General features: G+C 35.7%; 1 protein-coding gene across 1 annotated transcript; it reads right to left on the bottom strand.

Moving 5' to 3' along the window:
- Positions 1-5922: 5922 nt before the first annotated feature.
- On the bottom strand, positions 5923-6921 carry LOC145557382 (uncharacterized). Its single transcript, XM_081618563.1, has one exon. The coding sequence runs from the start codon at positions 6919-6921 to the stop codon at positions 5923-5925; it is 999 nt and encodes a 332-aa protein (XP_081474689.1).
- Positions 6922-20848: the final 13927 nt, after the last annotated feature.

Here is a 20848-nt window from a genome sequence, read left to right on the forward strand (position 1 = left end):
GAGGTGATTATTGGACAGGTTAGCCCAATGATAATAGAGTAAGGCCAAACTTATAGGGTTTTTAATGGACAGGACCCTTATTGGGTAGGGTCAATATAGGCCAACATGTTTTTCCAATTTAGTTGATAAAGAAAATACATAATATAAAAATAATTATATAGATTAATTTGTATTCATATGTATTTAATAATGGCTTTGTCCAATATTTATTTTAATTGATATTAGGCCCGCCAATTATCGACCCGCGGCCCGCATTGTCCCGACCCTATATTGACCCTATAAAATGTGACCCTCTTTGACCCTGACCCACAACCGACCCGCACCGACCCTGACCCGACCCGCCTAATAACCAGGTCTACCTGTAACGGAGATAGTATGTATAATTGTATAGTAATACTTGTATATGAAGAGAAGGGCTTTTTGGCGAATAAAATTTACTTTAAATACTTGCTCCACTTTTCTTTTCCGGTTGTTTTTAAATACTTGCTCCATTTTTTTTTGGGGAGTACTAAATACAGGAAGAATTTTACCTAAATGCAGAATAAGTTAATTTTTTAAAAAATGATTATATTCCAATTTTGCCCTTGTTTTTATTTAATTCTTTACACTCTTAACAATATAATCATCCCTACCGTTATTTAACCTTTTATCCTATGTAATATTCAATACTATACAAATTGATGGACAATAATGAAGTGCACTATGACGATTTGTTTGAGGTATGAAAATTATGTGTTTTATTTTTTTTTTCCCCCGTAAAATCTAATTTATAGATGAATAATCAAACAAAATAAAATTTCCATATTATACAATTCTATTCTAGGACATGTCAGGGTGTCGGGATGTGTTTTCGGGGATCAACGATACCCCCGGATCAGAATTCCGGGGGTCAACAGTACCCCCCGGATAAAATTTCTGGGGGTCAACAATACCCCCCAGATCAGATTTCCAGGGGCCAACAATACCCCCCGGATAAGATTTTCGGGGGTCAATATTAATCCCGAAAAAAAAGAACGAAATATTATACAATAAGAACAAAATTACACATATAAATTACCTTAGATGGGAGGAAAAATGAATGTGAAATTTGTGGGATTAGCAAAAATTTTCGGGATTAGCAAAATGTCGTGGGATTAGCAGAGGTAGATCGTAGAAATGGAGAATTTTTTAAGTTAAATTTTACGTTCAAGTTAAAATGATATATTGAGTTCTAAAAATTGAATAAGGGTATTTTAGTCTTTTATTATTTTCATATAAATAAATAATTCCTGCATTTAGGTTATTTTGTACTGCATTTAGTACTTGTGTTGGAAAGCTTTTACAATATTTAATTCATTTCTCACACTTGGTGGACTAAAATAATATTCTCTCCTCCTATTCTTCCATTACTTTTGCTTTTTACAATTTTTTATTTTCTCAACTATCCCATTATCTCCATATTTTATTAGTTTCTTTAATTTCCCCTAAAACTCCGCGCATGGAGAAATGAAGCAAGTATTTAAAAACGGAGGGAGTACTATCCCCAAATAACCTTTCTTAATTTACAATATTACCTCTTTATTCATAATTAAAATTAAAAATTAAATATTATAAAAAAACAAAAATTATAATAACTACCTTATCATAAATGCTTCCACCCTTTCCCAAAAAAAAAAAAAAAAAAACCTGCTCCCACCCGTATAATAATTGAAATTTGTTTTACAACAAAGGATTTCAAAGAGATCAAAAGAAAGCTTTTAGATACTCCGATAATTGTTGTGTATATTTCCTTTAGATTATGCGAGGATTTATAGTACCCTTGCATAAACAGTGTTTACTCGATATGTTAAACACGCAGTGAAATGTCTAATCGAGCATGAGATTCTGAGCGGCGATATTTAATTTGCATGGGAAGCTAAACGGTGATGTTTGGCGGTATTCTTAATCCGTTCATATTACGCAATACGGTGCATATTACAACACTCCCCCTTGAAGGGATTTCTATAGGGTGACTCCTAATTTACATGTATGTAAAAATAAATATTACCGCTATTGTACCTATATGTTTATCTGCCTCATTAAAACCTTACCAAGAAAAACCCTGTGGGATAAAAACTTGGACGAAGGAAAAAGAGTACAACACATATAGGGCTCCCCCTAAGTTAGCACAAATCACAAAGACGACGCATGCCGGTCATATGCACGAGTTCTTGAAATTTGCTAGGTGGTAATGTCTTTGTGAATAGATCGGCTAAGTTGTTGCATGACTGAATCTGCTTGACATCGATCTTACCTTCTTTTTCCAAGTCATGAGTAGAAAAGAACTTGGGGTCGATGTGTTTTGTTCTATCACCTTTGATGTAGCCTCCTTTAACTTGTGAGATGCAAGCAGTGTTGTCTTCAAATATTGTAGTTGGGTCGTCTTCGACTGTTTTAATGCCGCTTTCTTTTAGTATATGTTGGGTCACAGATCGCAACCATATACATTCCCTACCAGCTCCATAAAGGGCAATCAATTCAGCTTGGTTTGATGAAGTTGTTGTTTGTGTCTGCTTGGTTGACTTCCAAGAGATTGTTGTATTGCCATAGCTGAAAAGATAACCAGTTTGTGATTTTGATTTTACTGGATCTGATAGGTAACCTACATCAGCATATCCCACGAGAGTAGGATTTCCATTTTTTGGATAGAAGAGCCCTAAATTAATTGTTCCACGTATATAGCGAAGTAGGTGCTTCACTCCATTCCAATGTCTGCTTGTAAATTCAGAGCTATACCTTGCTAATAAGTTTACCGAAAATGCAATGTCTGGCCTAGTGTTGATGGCCAGGTACATCAAAGCTCCTATTGCACTTAGGTATGGCACCTTTGGACCAAGTACAGCTTCACCTTCTTGTCGGGGTCTAAAAGGATCATCTTTGATGTTTAAAGCACGAACAATCATTGGTGAATTCAATGGGTGTGCTTTGTCCATATAGAATCTTTTTAATACTTTCTCGGCATAATTGGATTGATGAATTAAGATACTATCTTTCAGATGTTCAATTTGTAACCCGAGACAAAATTTTGTTCTTCCAAGGTCTTTCATTTCAAATTCTTTCATCATACATTTAGTGGTTTCTTCGATTTCCTTATGTGTTCCGATGATGTGTAAATCATCGACATACACTGCTATTATGACAAAACCATTTTCGGACCTTTTGATGAATACACATGGACAAATTTGGTCGTTCTTATACCCTCCTTTGAGTAGGTACTCACTTAAACGGTTAAACCACATCCTCCCTGATTACTTTAAACCGTAGAGTGATTTTTTCAATTTTATGGAATGTAGCTTTCGAGGTTGTGACCTCAAAGGTTCAGGTAGTTCAAGTCCTTCGGGGACTCTCATATAGATGTCGGTATCAAGTGACCCATAAAGATATGCAGTCACAACATCCATCAAACGCATTTGTAGTCCTTTGCATGCTGATACACTTATGAGGAATCTTAGTGTTGTGGCTTCTACCACAGGTGAATATGTTTCCTCATAGTCGATTCCCGGTCTTTGAGAAAAACCTTGGGCTACAAGTCTAGCCTTGTATCTTACAATTTCGTCCTTTTCATTTCTTTTTCGTATGAACACCCATCTATACCCGACGGGTTTCAATCCTTTTGGAGTCTGGACTACAGGACTGAAAACTTCGCGTTTTGCGAGAGATTTTAATTCAACCTGAATGGCTTCTTTCCATTTTGGCCAATCATTCCTTCGTCGACATTCATCTACAGATGATGGCTCGGTGTCCTCAACATCAGTGATGATTTCTGTGGCAATTGAGTATGCGAATACATCATTGACATAGGTTTTTACTCTATCCCACTGTTTTCTAGTGTGGACGTAATTTATTGAAATTTCATGATTGTCGACGATTTCATTTTCACGTTCCCCCTCAGATGTACCATCTGACTCTTTAGATTCATCTTGGGGGTTGATTGTATTTTCATCATTTTGGATTTGATCCACTTTATTTGAGGGGTTTTCACTCTTTTTATTCCTCATTTTCACTCTTTTGGATTTTCTCGGCTTTAGGTCTTTAGCTCCGAGGGGTCTGCCACGTCTTTTGCGTGCTACAATTTTATCTGAAAGTGGATTATCCATTTTCTTTACTGGGATTTCAACCCTAGCAGGGGCATTCACTGAAGGAATATGTGACTTTGTCACTCCTTTTGTATCAGTGAATGCGTCTGGCAATTGGTTTGCGATGTTTTGCAAATGTATTATTTTTTGCACTTCTTGTTCGCACGCATTTGTCCTTGGATCAAGGTATGATAGATTTTGGGCATTCCATGATATTTCTTTCCAGCATGGGCCCTCTTTATCCCCCCCTAAGGTTGGGAAGAATGTCTCATTAAAGTGACAATCTGCGAACCGAGCTCTGAAAAGATCCCCAGTCAATGGTTCGAGATATCTTGTGATGGAAGGTGATTCATAGCCAACATAGATTCCTAACCTTCTCTATGGGCCCATTTTAGTACGTTGGGGCGGTGCTATGGGAACATAGACTGCACATCCGAATGTTTTTAGATGTGCCAAGCTAGGTTCCTTTCCAACTACTAGTTGCATTGGAGATAACTTATGTGTCGCGCTCGGTCTTAGTCGTAGTAGAGCAGCGGCATGTATTATTGCATGTCCCCATGCAGAAGATGGGAGTCTTGATTTCATGAGTAATGGCCTAACGACTAATTGTAATTGCTTTATTAATGATTTTGCAAGGCCATTTTGTGTATGAACATGGGCTACTGGGTGTTCCACGTCTATCCCAATTGACATACAATAGTCATTAAATGTTCGGGATGTAAATTCTCCGGCATTATCTAGCCAAATCCTTTTGATCGGATAATTTGGAATTGAGCCCTTAAACATGTGATTTGCGCAAGAATTTTTGCAAATGCAACATTCCTGGTGGAGAGAAGACTAACATGTGACCAACGTGTTGAGGCAACAATTAACACGAGGAAATATCTAAACGGTCCACATGTCGGGTGTATTGGCCCGCAAATGTCTCCTTGTATTCTTTCTAGGAATGCAAGATTTTCACCTTCAAGTTTACCTTTTGAAGGTCTAATGATCAGTTTTCCAAGTGAACAAGCTTTACAATGAAGTTCATTTGATTGTGGGATCCGTATATTATTTAACGGATGTCCATTTGAACTTTTAATGATTTTTATCATCATGCTTGTTCCAGGATGACCTAAGCGATCATGCCATATATTAAACATTTCCTGGTTGTCTACCTTGTGGTTAGACACCAAATATGTTTCAATTGGGTTGATATAAGTAAAGTACAATCCTGAGGAGTATGCTTCTAATTTTTCAAGAGTCTCGTTATTGCCAGATTTTCTTTTAACGAGGTACATATACTCCTTTTTATTTTCATTAACGTTTTCCATGTGATAACCATTCAGACGTAAATCTTTGAAGCTCAATAGATTACGTTGTATTTTGATAGAATATAATGCGTTTTTTATAGTTACTTTTGTACCTTTTGGTAATATTACGCAAGCTTTTCCTGAGCCCTCAACTATATTGATAGTGCCGACAATTGTGTTGAGATTGGTATTTATTGGCTTGATATGAGTAAAGTATGACTTGTTACTCAAAATGTTGTGTATGGTTGCGCTATTAATCAGGCATTTTTCAGCATTTGTGTTGTTATTTTCCATTGTCTTCACATGAATAAAGAAAGGATTAGTAACTATCATCTATAAAACACGTATGAGAAAAACACATCTTTATTATAGCATATTTTACAATATTAAAACACACTTGATACTAGGAAAACATGCTTAAAGAAAGGATTCTGGATGAAAAGGGGAAAAACAAATACAACAGACAAACAACTCGAAAAATATATGACAATGTCGATGAAGCAAACACCACAGGATAAGCACATGATCGATGTAGTCTAGACATTTTCTATGTCATCAACAAGATAATCGGCTAAATCGAGTTCTGGGTTAGGGGAACTTTGCGTGACAAAATTAGTTTCTGCTTGTTTCCCTTGGCCTCCTCTTGAGGCAACATATAGGTCTGCAAGGTGTTTTGCCGTACGACAATCCTTAGCCCAATGACCTTGTATTCCGCATTTAAAACACTTTTCTTGTGGCCTTCCTTGGTTTTGAAAATTTCCCCTTCCTCTACCGCCTCTACTTCTACCTCTACCTCTCAAGGTGGGAGTATTGGAAGTATTTTGACGCCAATTTTGACGTCCTCTACCCCTTCCTCTACCCCTATTGGGGTATTGACTTCTGCCCTGAAAATCTCCTAGTACAATAATGTTATTCCAGCGCTTGCCTGTTTTTGTGGCATTTGTTTCTGGTATTGCGGTACCTGCTGGTCTCTGATTATGATTAGACAGTAGGATTTGACTGTTTTGTTCCACGACTAATAGTATAGAAATTAAGTCACAAAACCTTTCACAACGCCTCTCTCGGTACTGTTCTTGTTGTACCATATTATTTGCGTGCATTGTAGTAAGAGTTTTCTCGATCATGACTCTTTTAGAGATTGGTTCTCCACATAATCTCAATTGTGAAGTTATGCGGAGTACAACAGAGTTATATTCACGTACTGAGCTGAAATCTTGAAGTCTCAAGGTAGACCATTCATGCTGGACCCTTGGCCCAATTATTCTCTGTGAATGTTCGAATCTGTCTTGGAGGCAAACCCAAAGTTCTCTAGGATCCTCAATGAGAATATACTTAGTTTTTAATTCGTCATGAATGTGGTGTTTGATATACACCAAAGCTTTAGCTTGTTCTAGAGGAGTAGGGTTTCCCTCTTCGGCGATAGCGTGTTCTAGGCTTTGTGCCCTTAGGTAGGATTTTGCGTCCACCCGCCATTCCAGGTATCTTCCTCCGGAAATGTCTAAAATTTCACAGTCCCGGTTTGTAATTCGAGTCATTTCTGATTACACGAAAATTTTAGAAATTAGTAAAAGGGAAGTCAAATATTTTTGTATATATAAGGTTTTAAATATTAGAAAATATCACTATGGAATGCAAGCTGTGGTGGTCCGAGTACCCAACTTACAAATAAGAGGTTAGGGGTTTAAAACTTGGTAAAAGCATAAACCCCGCAAAATTAATAAAGGCTGCATATTTTTTTTTTTTAATTATTATTAAAAACTATAATTATTATAGTACTTATTATATCCAAACAATGAACAAGAATAATACTTGAAACATAAATAAAATAAATTTCAAAACCAAAAAAAAAAAAAAACTGAAGTTTAATAAATATACTTATCAAAACATGCCCCATAAGCATGATTATTATTTTTGTTAAAAACAAAAGAAAACCCAATATGTAATATGACCATTGGCATGCAGCCAACCTCCAACATCTATCAGAACTTGATAATCCCATTACATGCATTTCAAAGTCTTTATTGGTTTTAGTATTTTGTTTTGTCAGGTTTGCATGTAGGTTTGCATGTACATGCAAAAACCGGGGCTTGTAACATGTATCAGTTGTTTATATCTTGTTTTCTAATATAATTTCCACATGTAAATGAGTATGCATGTAATATATATCATCTTTATCTCTTAACTGTAAACTCTAAAAGGTAAGTATCATTCATTTTTGCGTCTATAGTCATCCTATTATTTTCTTCCTTTTTACTAATATCCTAATTCTCTTTCTTCCCCCTTCTTAACGAAATATTCATAAAAAATAATTAGGAGAAGAAAGTTGCTTATAGTAAAAAATAAATTTGATTCATGAAATAATAGGCAAAATTAAATTTATGTAATAAACGGAAAATTTGTCTTCGTACTTCTGGCCATAAATTGCCTACCATTTTAGGTGGCCTTGTTCTCAAAATAAAACGTAAGCCGACCATCAAGACGACATTTTGAGAGTTTGGCCCGTCCATATAGGCGGCTTAAAATGCAAATCTTGTCTTCCATAAAGGTGGCTAATTTGCTTAGAGTGGCCTATTAGTCGCCTTGGCGACGTTTACTACGAGTAGTAGCGGTGGTGGGAGTATCTGTTTCATCTCTTCCTCACTTATTAGTATCTGGAGGAGGGGGTTCGGTTTCGGTTGGTGGTATTGGGGGATTTTCATTGAGGTTAGGAACAACTTGTGGAATTTCGACTGCTTCGGCGGCGTTAGTGTTTCGGGCTTGATTTATACTTCCTCGGGCTGGTTGTATTGTACCACAAGGTATGGCATTACGCTCTACTACGAAATATATATGTGAAAGTGATATATTATTCAAAAATGTATTGACACCATTATATTGGTGTTCCATTTTTGAGTAATGAATAATTTGATAGTTAAATTTAAAATTTGAAAAAAAGCAAAACTACCTTTTGAGTAATTTGAGCAAATTGGTGCTGATAACGTGTTTTACAACAAAGGATTTCAAAGAGATCAAAAGAAAGCTTTTAGATACTCCGATAATTGTTGTGTATATTTCCTTCAGATTATGCGAGGATTTATAGTACCCTTGCATGAACATTGTTTACTCGATATGTTAAACACACAGTGTAATGTCTAATCGAGCATGAGGTTTCGAGCGGCGATATTTAATTTGCATGGGAAGCTAAACGATGATGTTTGGCGGTATTCTTAATCCGTTCATATTACGCAATACGGTGCGTATTATAACAAAATTAGAGTTTACTCTTCATTTTTTTTGCTGGGAAACTACTCTGGATTATTTTTTTATTTTTACATTGGAATTAGCTTCAAACTTAAGCCAAACTGATAGAAGGTTTTATATTTATCTTTTTTCTTAAAAAAAAAACAAAACGAATAAAAAACTACTCCATAATATAGCTTTTTTCACAATTTTTTTTCGAACTTAAGCCAAACTGATAGTTAGTTCATCAACTTTTTTTTTCATAATTTTTTTTACTAATATATATTTTTTACATCAGCTTATAAATTTACGCCAACATATATTTATTGTTTGTTATTAGAATAAATATGAGTATATAGCCCAATGAAATTTTTTCAATTGCACACACACGCATTGCGTGTGTTTCTTACCTTGTCAATTTAATGTATTGTTTAGGAATTACAAAAGACTTTTTTTTTTTTTTTTTTTTTTTTTTTTTTTTTTTTTTTTTTATAACGGACAAACGACTTGTTTAATTCGCTTATTTTTATTCATCTGATTAGATCCAATCTGATTTGGTCGGATCTGCTTTAACTTGGAATTATCTAAACGTTTGATTTGACCAAACTTTAACCTTATGCGTGGAATAATCTACAAGAAAAAATATCAAGTAGAGTGTTGTTAATAGGGGTGTCCATTCGATTTTCGGTTTGGATTCAGCCAAATCCAATTATATCTAAACTAAATTTCGATTTTAAATTATCAAATCCAATTCGATCCGAATTCCTCACAAATCCAATCCAATTACAATTCAATTATTAAAATCCGATCCAAAAATTTGAATTAAAATACGTTGCAAATATTTTGGGCCTAATGCGACTATAAGAATATAAAATAAAAAATTACAAAAAATACAACATTTGGCTCGTTCTTTTTAAATAATACAACATTTGGATTATACATTATACATGAATATTACAATCTTTTGGGGTCTCAATTTTAAAACAGGCTAACTTTGCCACGTGTTGCTATACAATTGGCCGGCTTAAACAATTTTTTTTCTTTTCTCTCTCCTTCCCCTAAACACCACTAGTGCTCTGTCCACCCATTCCCACCACCACTTCCGTCTTGTCCCCACCACCAGATGCGCCTCCTCCCCTTCCCGACCAAGGCACCACCAACCCTTCTACAGCCTCGTTTCCACCCCTTCCCGACCACCACAACTAACCCCCACCAAAATCTCCCCTTTCCCCTTTACCCTTACCCAGTCCTCAGCTCCCCTTTCCCTCGTCTCCATTGCTACTCGAAGTAAGTGAACGCTTAATTCGTTTTTGTTTGATTTTTTTTTGGTAATTTGAAGTTTAATTGAAGAATTTTTTGTTGATTTGAAATTTTGATTTTTTTTTAGTTCGATTTTGATTGGAGAGAGAAATTGATTGAATTTTTTTTTTTTTTTTTATCACGGTTTTGCTTCGCTGGGGTTGTGCAACGGGGGAAAGGGGGAGGTCGCGTAAGGGGGAAAGGAGATAAGGAGGTCGGCCAGAGGTGGGGGAGTTGGTCAGTGGCGGGGAAGCCTACGCGTGAGGGAGGGTGAGAGGTGGTGGCTACGTGATGGGGAAAGTGGTGTCAGGGTGGTGTTTGGTTTTTTTTAACTTTTTTTATTTTTTTAAAATAAATCAAACTTAATGACTTAATCAGAGTCTTTTTTTTAATGGTAACTTAATTAGAGGTTAATTAAATGTAAAACAATTTTATCAAAAATTAAAAGAAAAATTCTCATTGGTGGTCACCAAGTTTTGCTAATTATCTTTGGTGGTCAAAAACTTTTTTAATCATCTAAATTAGCCACATAATACTGTAAATTATTTATTTATAGTGTTAATGACCATTATTAGCCACTTTTAAGAATAATAAGTAACTATGGTTAACTTAAGGTTAATTTTCGAATAAAAAAATAAGAAAAAAAAACTTACCATCACTACGTATAACTCCTCCCTCTCCAACATCACTTGCATTTGAGAAAATACTCGATAACATGCCATATTAATGAGACACTTTTATATGAGGTTAAGTGTGTCATTTCGCAGCTTTAGTGAGGGTAAAGTCATAAACATGAATTGGATCCTTAACTGAAGACTACCGGCGTCAATCCTTAGCATTCAACACTCCGTAGAACAAATTTCATGACCCTGTTCTTAATTCCCCCTCCAACTTCATCTCCTCAAATGATATGGTAATGGGCAATTGGGCACGACATTAAGTTGGTGGAATTGACTGGAATTGCAGTTGGTAATTATCGTGGAGGTATCGTGGAGGCAAATTGCAGCACCAATAAGCAATTTAGTACCGATAATAAAGGTTAGAGGAGGTCGTGGCGGCGACTGAGCAATTCAGATCTCGGCACCCATCTTCCATTCGTTAGCTCTGTCAAACCAAACAATCAAACCTTCAATGGCCAACTGCAATGGAGTTATCGAAGATGAGAACAAATCCCTACCCTTTTGGGTAACATACCCTTTATTCTTAGGGGTTAAATTCAGCGACCGAAAATATGGTGGCGTCAGAGATGGTTGAGCATCTTCAATGGAGGATAAAAGGTTGAGCATCTTTAATGGAGGATGAAAGCTTGACAATGAAAGCTCATATGAAGCATTTGATTTCTCAAATTCCAGACCAAACGGGATTCAAAACGACCGTTACCCCTTAACTAACATCTAGTTAAATGACACATCACCAGCAAAAAAATATAAACATTAAAATATTACAAACCCCCTCTCATAATGCCATCATATTAACATACAATGTTAATATTCCAAATTAATTGGGCACCGCTCCTTGCATTTACTCTTATTAAGAAACCATCCATCTTCACCATAATTTCAAATTCAAACACCATCTTCTACCTTTCCGTTCTTCAACCTTAGAACTTGGATTCAAGATTTTACTTCTGAAATTTGCGACAAAGGTGGAGTAGAATTGGGGTGTTTTTTTTCAACCAATGGAGTATATATTTTTCTGGGTAGAGATTGAATTCGAAGTACGGCGTTTGGGTTGTGGTTGAATTGGCACATAAATATCCTATCTTTATTGCGTAAAGGTATATACTCTAAGTTTAAAATTGAGTTACTTGATTTCATGTTCTTATATTTTAAGTGCTCTGTTATGTGATAGCATGTCGTACTTATTCGTGGATTATATGTAAAATTGAGTTTTGTATAATGTTAAATCGAAGTTTTTTTCACCGTATTTTTTTGTGATTGAATTGGGTTTTTTTTTTTTTTTTTGGTGATTGAATTGGGTTTTGCGTGAATAGCATGTCGTATTTTTTTTGCAAATGAATTGGGTTTCTTTTCCTGTATTTTTATGTGCTCTGTTAGAATTGAATGTAGGGAGTTTTTGTGGATTATATGTAGAATTGGGGGTCATTATCTCATAATGTATACATATTAGTCTGCTTTGTTATATTTGTTGCAGAATGAATGACCAAATAATACTAAGGTTTCAGTACAGGGTATGGATACTAATGTGGCAGTACATGATATTGATAAGGTCAATCCCATTGATTTAGTTACTGGATATTGGGAGTCAGTTAGAAAGAATAGGAAACCAACACCTTTGAACCCTACCTTTAAATATGTCTTTAAGATGAAACCTTGAGAGTTGAATAATGATTTTGATCTGATTAATATGTTCACAAATTTACCTAAAAAAAGCTTATTTACATATGGGTTGGTGAGGTTTCATAGTCAATACCAATTGTAGTGATTGCTAGAACATTGTTGAAAGGACCACAACCTGTAAATGTAAAATGTACAGGTGCATTGTTGAATTCATGGGAAGATGATAAGTGGCTAGACGTAGTAATTTCACCAATCAAACCATTTGATGGCATTAGAAAAGGGAGAGGAAGGGTTAGGATAAGGGGGAGGGGAGAACTTCAAGCTGAGAGGGCATGAAGATGTCGTAGGCTTGAGGAGGCATGAAGATTAATGTTGTGAATGCGAATGAGGATGTAATTGAGGAAGTGACTTTTGATGATCATAGTGGGAGAGGGAGATCTAGGGGAAGGGGGAGATGGAGAGGTAGGGGAAGAAGGAGAGTGACTGATACTGTTATAGACATTGAACCTACGCCCTAGATTAATCCAACACCTATTAATGTTGCTATCCTTCCACCTAATATTGTTGACTTGAACACTAATACTGGGAGGGGTTCAGGATCAAATGAAACAAACCCATCCAGAAAGTTAGTATCATCCAATTCTTCACATGTATCTTGGTTACACACAAAAAAAAGTACCTAACATAACTACTATGAGAAAGGGCATGCTAATTAGTGGCGAACCTATCCTTGTGCATGGGGCGTCACTTGATCCAGCAAAAAAGAAAAAAAGAAAAAAAAAGAGGTTTTAAATATAAAACATTGCAACTAACAATCATATTTTCTCACTAGTCTAGTGGTCAAGGCATAACGTTTCTTGACAAAAGGGCATGATTTTGATACCTAAGAGTAGCAATTCCTTTGTATTTATTTATTTTTTTATTTATTTTTTTATTTATTAATTAACTTTAACCCAGAAAGGCTCAAATCCTACCTTGTTAATTTTTAATTTTTGACAATACCTTCTTAGTTCTCACTAGGCAACTTGTTGAAATATTTTTTTTTTATTTATTAACTTCATCCTTCAAATTCTACCTTCTTAATTTTCACTAGGTAACTTGTTAAAGCTCATCATTCTATGTCATTATCCGTCACAAATCCCCCTTCTCCTCTCCCACAAGATATTTAATATTTTTGGAGTGACTTTTTTTTATTAACTTTTAGAATATTTATGCATTAATTATTGATTTGTATGCGGTCGATAGATGATGGAGACCCAGCACCCGTAAAATTCTAGATCTGCCACTGATGATAATAGAGAGTACTAGAAGTGAGACAAGTAATCATGGGGGGAGAAATGAAGCTACAAGGAGGTGAAGATTAAGGAAAATGAATGTTAGTTTAGGCAGTCATGAAGATGTGAATGATGAAGACTATAGTGATTCAGAGGACATAGTGCAACAGAAAATGAAGAATCTAATGATGATGTTAGTTGAGACGATTAATACAAGAGGGGGGGTGAATTGTATCGAGTTCCTAATAGGTACTTTTGCGGAATAATAAAACAATGCATATAGGAACTTGCAAGGACACACAGATTTTACGAGGAAACCTTCCAGGGCCCAACTGGAAGTAAAACCTCGACCCTACCTTAGGGATTTCAAACACAAACCAATTCACTATAATAAGGCAAACACCAAGTTACAACCTATTAAACACAGACCTTTATTCACAAGTTCCACACTTGCTACTCGATAGGACCCTATCCTACCCAATATAAGCACCACACTTAGACTCACTCGTACTGACAAAGTACAAAACTCTCAGCTTCACACTAGAAGCTTACACAATCTGTATGCGATGTAAAAATAACAAACTCACCCAAATAACCAAACCAATACAAATGTATGACACCTAGTATACGATAGGCAAGCTATGCACGAAATCCAAAACTAATATGACAAGTTAGAAGCTTGGTAAACTTACTCAATTAAAGCTCAGTAATTTCTCCACGCATAAACTCGCAAAAACCTTAAACCATTTCGATCTCTACTATTTATACAAGTATGAATTGTATAGCAAGTAGGTTTTCTAAAAGATAAATAAGTTAACTTAACTTATCTTTAAAACACGGTTTTATGTAAATCATATTTGAAGAAAATCTTTTCCGAAAAATAAGATAGAAAGATATTGTTAAAAAGAATCATATATTTTAACAAACCGATTTTAAGAAATAAAACATTTTAGAAAATCTTTTCTAAAATCTATCTTTTATATTTTCCTTATTAATTTATTTACCAAGCAAACTTGCCACGCTTTTAATAAATCTCGTGCATTAAGCTACTTAACATATTAACAATAATCTAGAAGATAAAAACCTTAGCTAAATTAAATTGCCGTGCCGCGCTTCTGTATAGGTAGGTTACTTGGGCTCCACGCAGACTAAGTTCCTTCAGGGACCTTAGCTTGCTGACTTCAAGTTCCTGTTAGGGAACTCAGTTCTTATTAGAGAACTCTTCTTCTTTTCTGTTTAACTTTTTGTATAAAGATCTCCTCATGTCTTCTTAGTTCCAGTTACTTCTTCCATCACCACGATCAACTTCACCTAAACTAATCAAACACTTGAAAACCTTTATTTGATGAGTTTGCTTTAGTTTAAGTTCCTCATCATCAAAACCTTTAAGCTTCAACAATTTCCCCCCTTTTGATGATGACAAACTTAAGCAAACTCTTGAGAAAAGTTAAACAAAATAGAAGGTCGTATATTTGTGTTTTTTTTTATTTATTGACATAAAGTAACACACAACTAAAATAAAAACAAAAAGCAAAAATAAACAAGACAAAAAGTAAACTAAACTATCAGCATCATAATTAGAAGAAATTTCTAATACTTTCTCAACTGGAACCCAGAACAACTTCAACCTCGAAGTTTGCTTCTTCTATTCCCCCTTTTGGCACTATCAAAAAGTCCTGATTTTTCAAGTTTATTAAGCATCTAGCCACAGCCCCACAAGCATTTCATCGAGTGTGGGAAACTGAAGGTAGCGCTGCTAACTTCCCTTAAGTCAGTTCCACTTTCCTGCAACATTTTTCATAATGCACAAATACACACATGTATAAGCAGTTCCAAAAGCATTCATTAAAACCAAAATAAACATCCTGCTGAACAACTTTTTACAAAACCAAAATAAAATTGTTCAGAAACTAAAAAACATAAACTAAAAATGTTCATGACTAAAATAAGAAAGGGCTAGGATAAGCTAAATAGGCTAGGTTGGGAATAATGTAGATCAGGTCTGAAGGAGCTCAAGAATCTTCTTGTTGTCCTCCTTGGTTTGCTGTGCAGAGGCTTCCAGCTTGTCTTCCATGCGCTTGATAACCATCTGGAACTCCATCTTTCGAGACCTGAGATTGCTCTCAAGTGTCTGCACATTTTTCTCCAACTACTGCACCTTCCCAGTGACAGCCTTGATCTCCCCCGTGGCTACCTTAAGCTGCTTCTCAGCAGTTTCAACTTGATCAGTAAGCTCTGCCACCTGCCCAACCAGAACCTTATCTTCTTTAGTATCAAGCTCCAGAGGTTCATCCATGCTTGTCTTAGGAACTGAACTGGCAGACAGTCTCCTGCTCTTCCTCACATGCTGCTTTTGAACCTCTTTCCCTTTTCTTTTTCCTCCTGCACTCTTTTTCTCTTCTACTCTTCTCACCTTCCCATTCACTACCTCTAAACTTATGCCCTGCAGTGTCTCTCCATTTATCACATTCTCAGGTTTTTCTTCCAAACCTTCATAGACCCCTTTCAATTTTACACCAAGTGACTCAAAAACGGTTGACAAAACAGCTCCATAGCCCACTTTGTTTTTTTCCTGGAACACAGTGTGCTAGATGTTGATACATTAGTGAAGGAAAGTTCACTTTGATTTTTCTAGAGAGATAAAAGATGACAGCCATATCCATCAAACACGCTTCATTCTTCTTTTGAGTTCTAGGTAGAATTGTTTTTCAAACCAAGTTGAACAACAGCTTGTTCAGTGGGCTTAGATCATTGTGGCTCATGATATTTTTCCCCTTTTTTCCTCCCAGGGCTTCAGCAAATCACCCCCTAAATACTCACCTACTTTCACAGTTCCCTTTCCCTTAATGTACATCTCATAACCCTCAGTTGGTACTTTCAAAATTTTTCCCAATTTTGTGACATCAAACTCAATTTTCTTTTTGTTAACTAAACTAGATATTTTTCCTTGTTTCACTTGGAATTTTCAACAGAATTCAGTCATTGCAGCAGGATACATAACATTATTTGAAGCATTAGTTAACAAGTACTCCCACCCTTGAAATTTGATTAAATCAAGAAATTCCAAAAACCTAGACTTCTTGCACCAAGATGAATCAAGTCTATGGCCAACAACATACCTCTTAGCATCGGCATTGAGTTCCGATTGCTTACCATCATCTTCTTCCTCAGCCTCCTCACTGTCCTCTGATTCGTTCTGTTCCTCTTCTCCATCGTCTTCATCATCATCTGACTTAACCCCTTTAGCAAAATCATCAACCTCTGCCATTTTTTCCTCGAGTGTTTTTCCTCTCAACTTCTTTTCTTTCTATTCTTTGATCTTCTCAAAAACAGAGGATTCCTCTTGTTCACTCTTGCTTTCCACTTCTTCGTTGAGTTTAGGGTTTGACATTGAGGGTTTAGGGTTTTCCGAGTCTTTGATTGACGTTGGAGAAGCTTTGTAGTTTACCATGGCTAAGGGAGAGGTTTCTTCTTGGATTGTTCTTTCGGAGTTGTGTGAGTTTTCTGACGAAAAAATTTCGGCAATGATAACCATGGTTTTTGAATGGTGGTTTTGAGCTTTGATGGTTTTTACTGAAGGAAGGTTAAAGTGATTTGACAGTGAGGTGAAAGTGGTAGGTGAAAGATGCTTTTATAATTAATGAAGCGGTGTGATGGAAATTAATGGGTTCACTGTTCAGTCATTTAATTGAACACGTTCAATTAATTTTGTAAAATCATTTAGGCAGGATGAATTTACCAAAAATCTTTACTTTCCAAATTCAAATAATTTTCGAAAATAAGAATTCTGAAAATAAAACGCGCAATTGGAACACGCTTTCTACACACATTCAATGTACATTACTACTAATTATTACATTGAAGTGTTTAATGAAATTACCTCTGGTTTTTAACAACAGTGACACTTCAGCTATGTTTAGCACTCCAAGATTGTGCTAAATGCTCTTTTAGCTCTATTTACATTATTTTTGACTTTGCCATATCTTGTGTTGTTTTAATGAATACTACAAGAAGGGGGGGGGGGGTTGAATTGTAGTATGAGAATTTAGCCAAACTTTTTGCGGAATTAAAATTAAGTTAGCTAAAGGAACTGAGAGATTAACTAAAGGAACTAAAGAATGCAAGAGAGATTTTACGTGGAAAACTCCTTGGCCCTAACAAGGAGAAAAACCACGACCACTTGGGATTTTGGGAAAAGAATCTTCACTATAATAGGGCAAATGATCCTATTACAAGCTAAAGACTCAAACTCAAGTTCCTCTACGAACTTGAGACCCTGAGGAACAAGTCACCCAACTTGTTACTCTTCTCTTCTCTTTCTCTCTTCTCACTTCTCTGTTCTCTCTTCTCTTTCTCTTCTCTTTCTCTTCTCTTTCTTTTCTCTCTCTCTCTTCTCTTTCTCACACACAAACGTTCACTCGAACTTCCCCATTCCCCAATTACAACTCGAAAGAAAAACAAACTCTAGTATAAGAACATTAAGAACACTCTAATGAACTTGTGTGGAATTGACACTTGACTCGATTTGAAGCTTGAAAACTTATGTGAGCAAGGGTGAGTTTTTCCAACAGAAATCAATGGCTATTTATAGATCAACAAATGCTTTGGAAAATTCTCTTTGTGCAGCAACACCATTACGCCACTACTCATACCCACTAAGAAGATCATGTTCCTAGAATTAAGGAACCATGAACTCCTCAATGTGCAAAACCATGACTGACATAGAACATGGGAGAGTAAGCCGTAAGTTTTGGAAAACATGGTGATTTTATTTTTTCAGAAGATATTTTCGAAAATAAGAAAATAAAATAAAATCTTTTTGCACAAGATATTTTCGAAATTCAGAATAAAATAAAATCCCTTTCAAAAGATAAACGTTTTAGAAAGCAACCGTTTTCCTAAAAACTAGCATGCACAATTTTATCTTTTTAGACCAATTCCACACAGACTTTTCGAGTGCCATTTAATATCTTATACTTACATAAATCCTAAAATATAAAAATATATTTAGTCTTCATGTTCTCTGATGAAGCTTCTACTCCGAGGCTTCTGTTCCTTGGGAGGAACTTCTCTTCTCTGATGAGGCTTCTTCTCTGAAGCTTCTGTTCCCTGAGGGAACCTTCTCTTCTCTAGTCTTCATTTCTGAAGCGCCAGTTCCTGTGAGGGAATTCTTCTATATGGTTAGCTCTGCTTCTGGCCTTCTTGTTTCTCATGGTATATTTACAAGACACTTCATTCTCCTAGTCTTTGTAACTGAGTACACACTTAAACAATCAAGAACTTATTAGTTTGTAAGTAAGTGAGGTTGTGTCATCATCAAAATCATTAAGTCCAACATCTTGGAACTTCAGAAGCAATCAATTTAGCTTGATCATCCCAAGTTCTAATCTTAATTTCTCAAATCTTTCTCTGCTTAAGGGCTTGATTAGAATATCTGCAATTTGATTTTCAGTATGACAAAATTCTAACTTAATATTCCCTTGCTCCACATTATCTTTTAAAAAGTAATGCCTAATGTGGATATGTTTTACCTTTGAGTGTTGAACAAGATCCTTAGAAATACATATAGCACTGGTATTATCATAGTAAATAGGCACACATTAAAAAATTATACCAAAATCTCTAACCTGTTGCTTTATCCAAAGTACTTCTGAACAATATGCTGCTGCTGCCACGTACTCAGCCTTAGCTCTGTAGACATTGCAACTGTGTTTTGCTTCATAGAACCTCAAGAAACTAAACAAGGTCCTAAAAACTGTACCATACCTGAAGTGCTTTTTCTATTGACCAAATCACCTGCATAGTCAGCATCAGTAAAGCCATTTAAATCAAAGAAGTAACTTCTAGGATAGAAGAGACTCTAATCATCAATTCCTTTCAGGTATCTAAGGATTCTCTTTACTGCTTTCAAGTGAGACTCCTTTGGGTTTGCTTGGAACCTGACACACAAACCTACACTAAAAGATATGTCAGGTCTACTAGCTGTTAGATAAAGTAAAGAACCTATCATACCTCTATACATAGATTGATCAAAACAAGTTCTAGTTGGATCTTCATCCAATCTGGTTGCTATACCCATTGGAGTGTTATTGGTCTTAGCATTATCTAGCTTGTACTTCTTGATCAGTTCCTTGATATATTTTTGTTGATGGATCATGATTCCTACTTCAGTTTTCTTGATTTGCAATCCGAGGAAGAAGTTTAATTCTCCCATTATGCTCATTTCAAATTCTCCATTCATAAGGTCAGCAAAATACTTGCACAAAGATTCATTAGTTGCACCAAATAAAATATCATCAACATAAATTTGTACAACTAATATGTCAGTTCCATTTGATTTTAAAAACAAAGTTTTATCTATTTTACCACGTTTAAAACCATTTTGCAATAGGAACTTAGACAATCTTTCATACCATGCTCTAGGAGTTTGCTTCAGCCCATAAAGAGCTTTGTCAAGCTTATAGACATGGTTTTGGGAACTCTGGATTTTCAAATCCAGGAGGTTGTTCCACATAGACTTATTCATTTAAAAATCCATTTAGAAATGCACATTTAACATCCATCTGTAACAACGTGAATCCCATATAAGCAGTAAAAGCAATAAGTAAACTAATAGCCTCTAACCTGGCCACTGGCGCAAATGTTTCTTCATAGTCAATTCCTTCTTGTTGATTGAAACCTTGAACAACAAGTCTTGCTTTGTTTCTGACAATAATACCATGCTCATCTAGCTTGTTCCTAAACACCCACTTTAGACCTATAGTCTTCTTATCCTTGGGTCTAGGTTCCAGATGCCAAACTTTATTTCTTTCAAACTCATTTAATTCAGCTTGCATAGCATTAATCTAGTATGCATCAGTTAAAGCTTCAACATAGTTCTTAGGTTCCATAGAAGAAAGGAATGCATAGAATGCATAGAAGTTTCTAAGCTGAGATCTAGTCTGAGTTCCTTTTGTAATATCACTCATGATTGCATCCACAGGATGTGATTTCTGATATTTCCATCATTTTGGTGTAAAGTCCTTGACTAGATACAACCTTTCCTGATTATTTTTGACTGGTTCTTCTGTAGGAACTTGGTCTTGAGTCTCAGTTGGAACTTCAACAGGATATTCCTCAACTTAATCTTGATTTTGTTCTTAAGGTGGAGTTCCTGGTGCATTCTCCATTTCAGATTCTGCATTTGCTTTTGGATTCGTTTCTTCTACATTTTCAACTTGCTGCTTCTGCAATGATGTTGATTAATCACCTGGATCTGGCTTGCGCACAAGTCCAATTTCAAAATCATCATTACAATCCTGTACATCATTTAACTGTTCAGTTTCATCAAATATGATATGTGCAGATTCCTCAACACACATTGTTCTCTT

This window comes from Chenopodium album, chromosome 9 (genome assembly GCF_948465745.1).
Source record: "Chenopodium album chromosome 9, dcCheAlbu1.1, whole genome shotgun sequence".
Lineage (NCBI taxonomy): Eukaryota > Viridiplantae > Streptophyta > Magnoliopsida > Caryophyllales > Amaranthaceae > Chenopodium > Chenopodium album.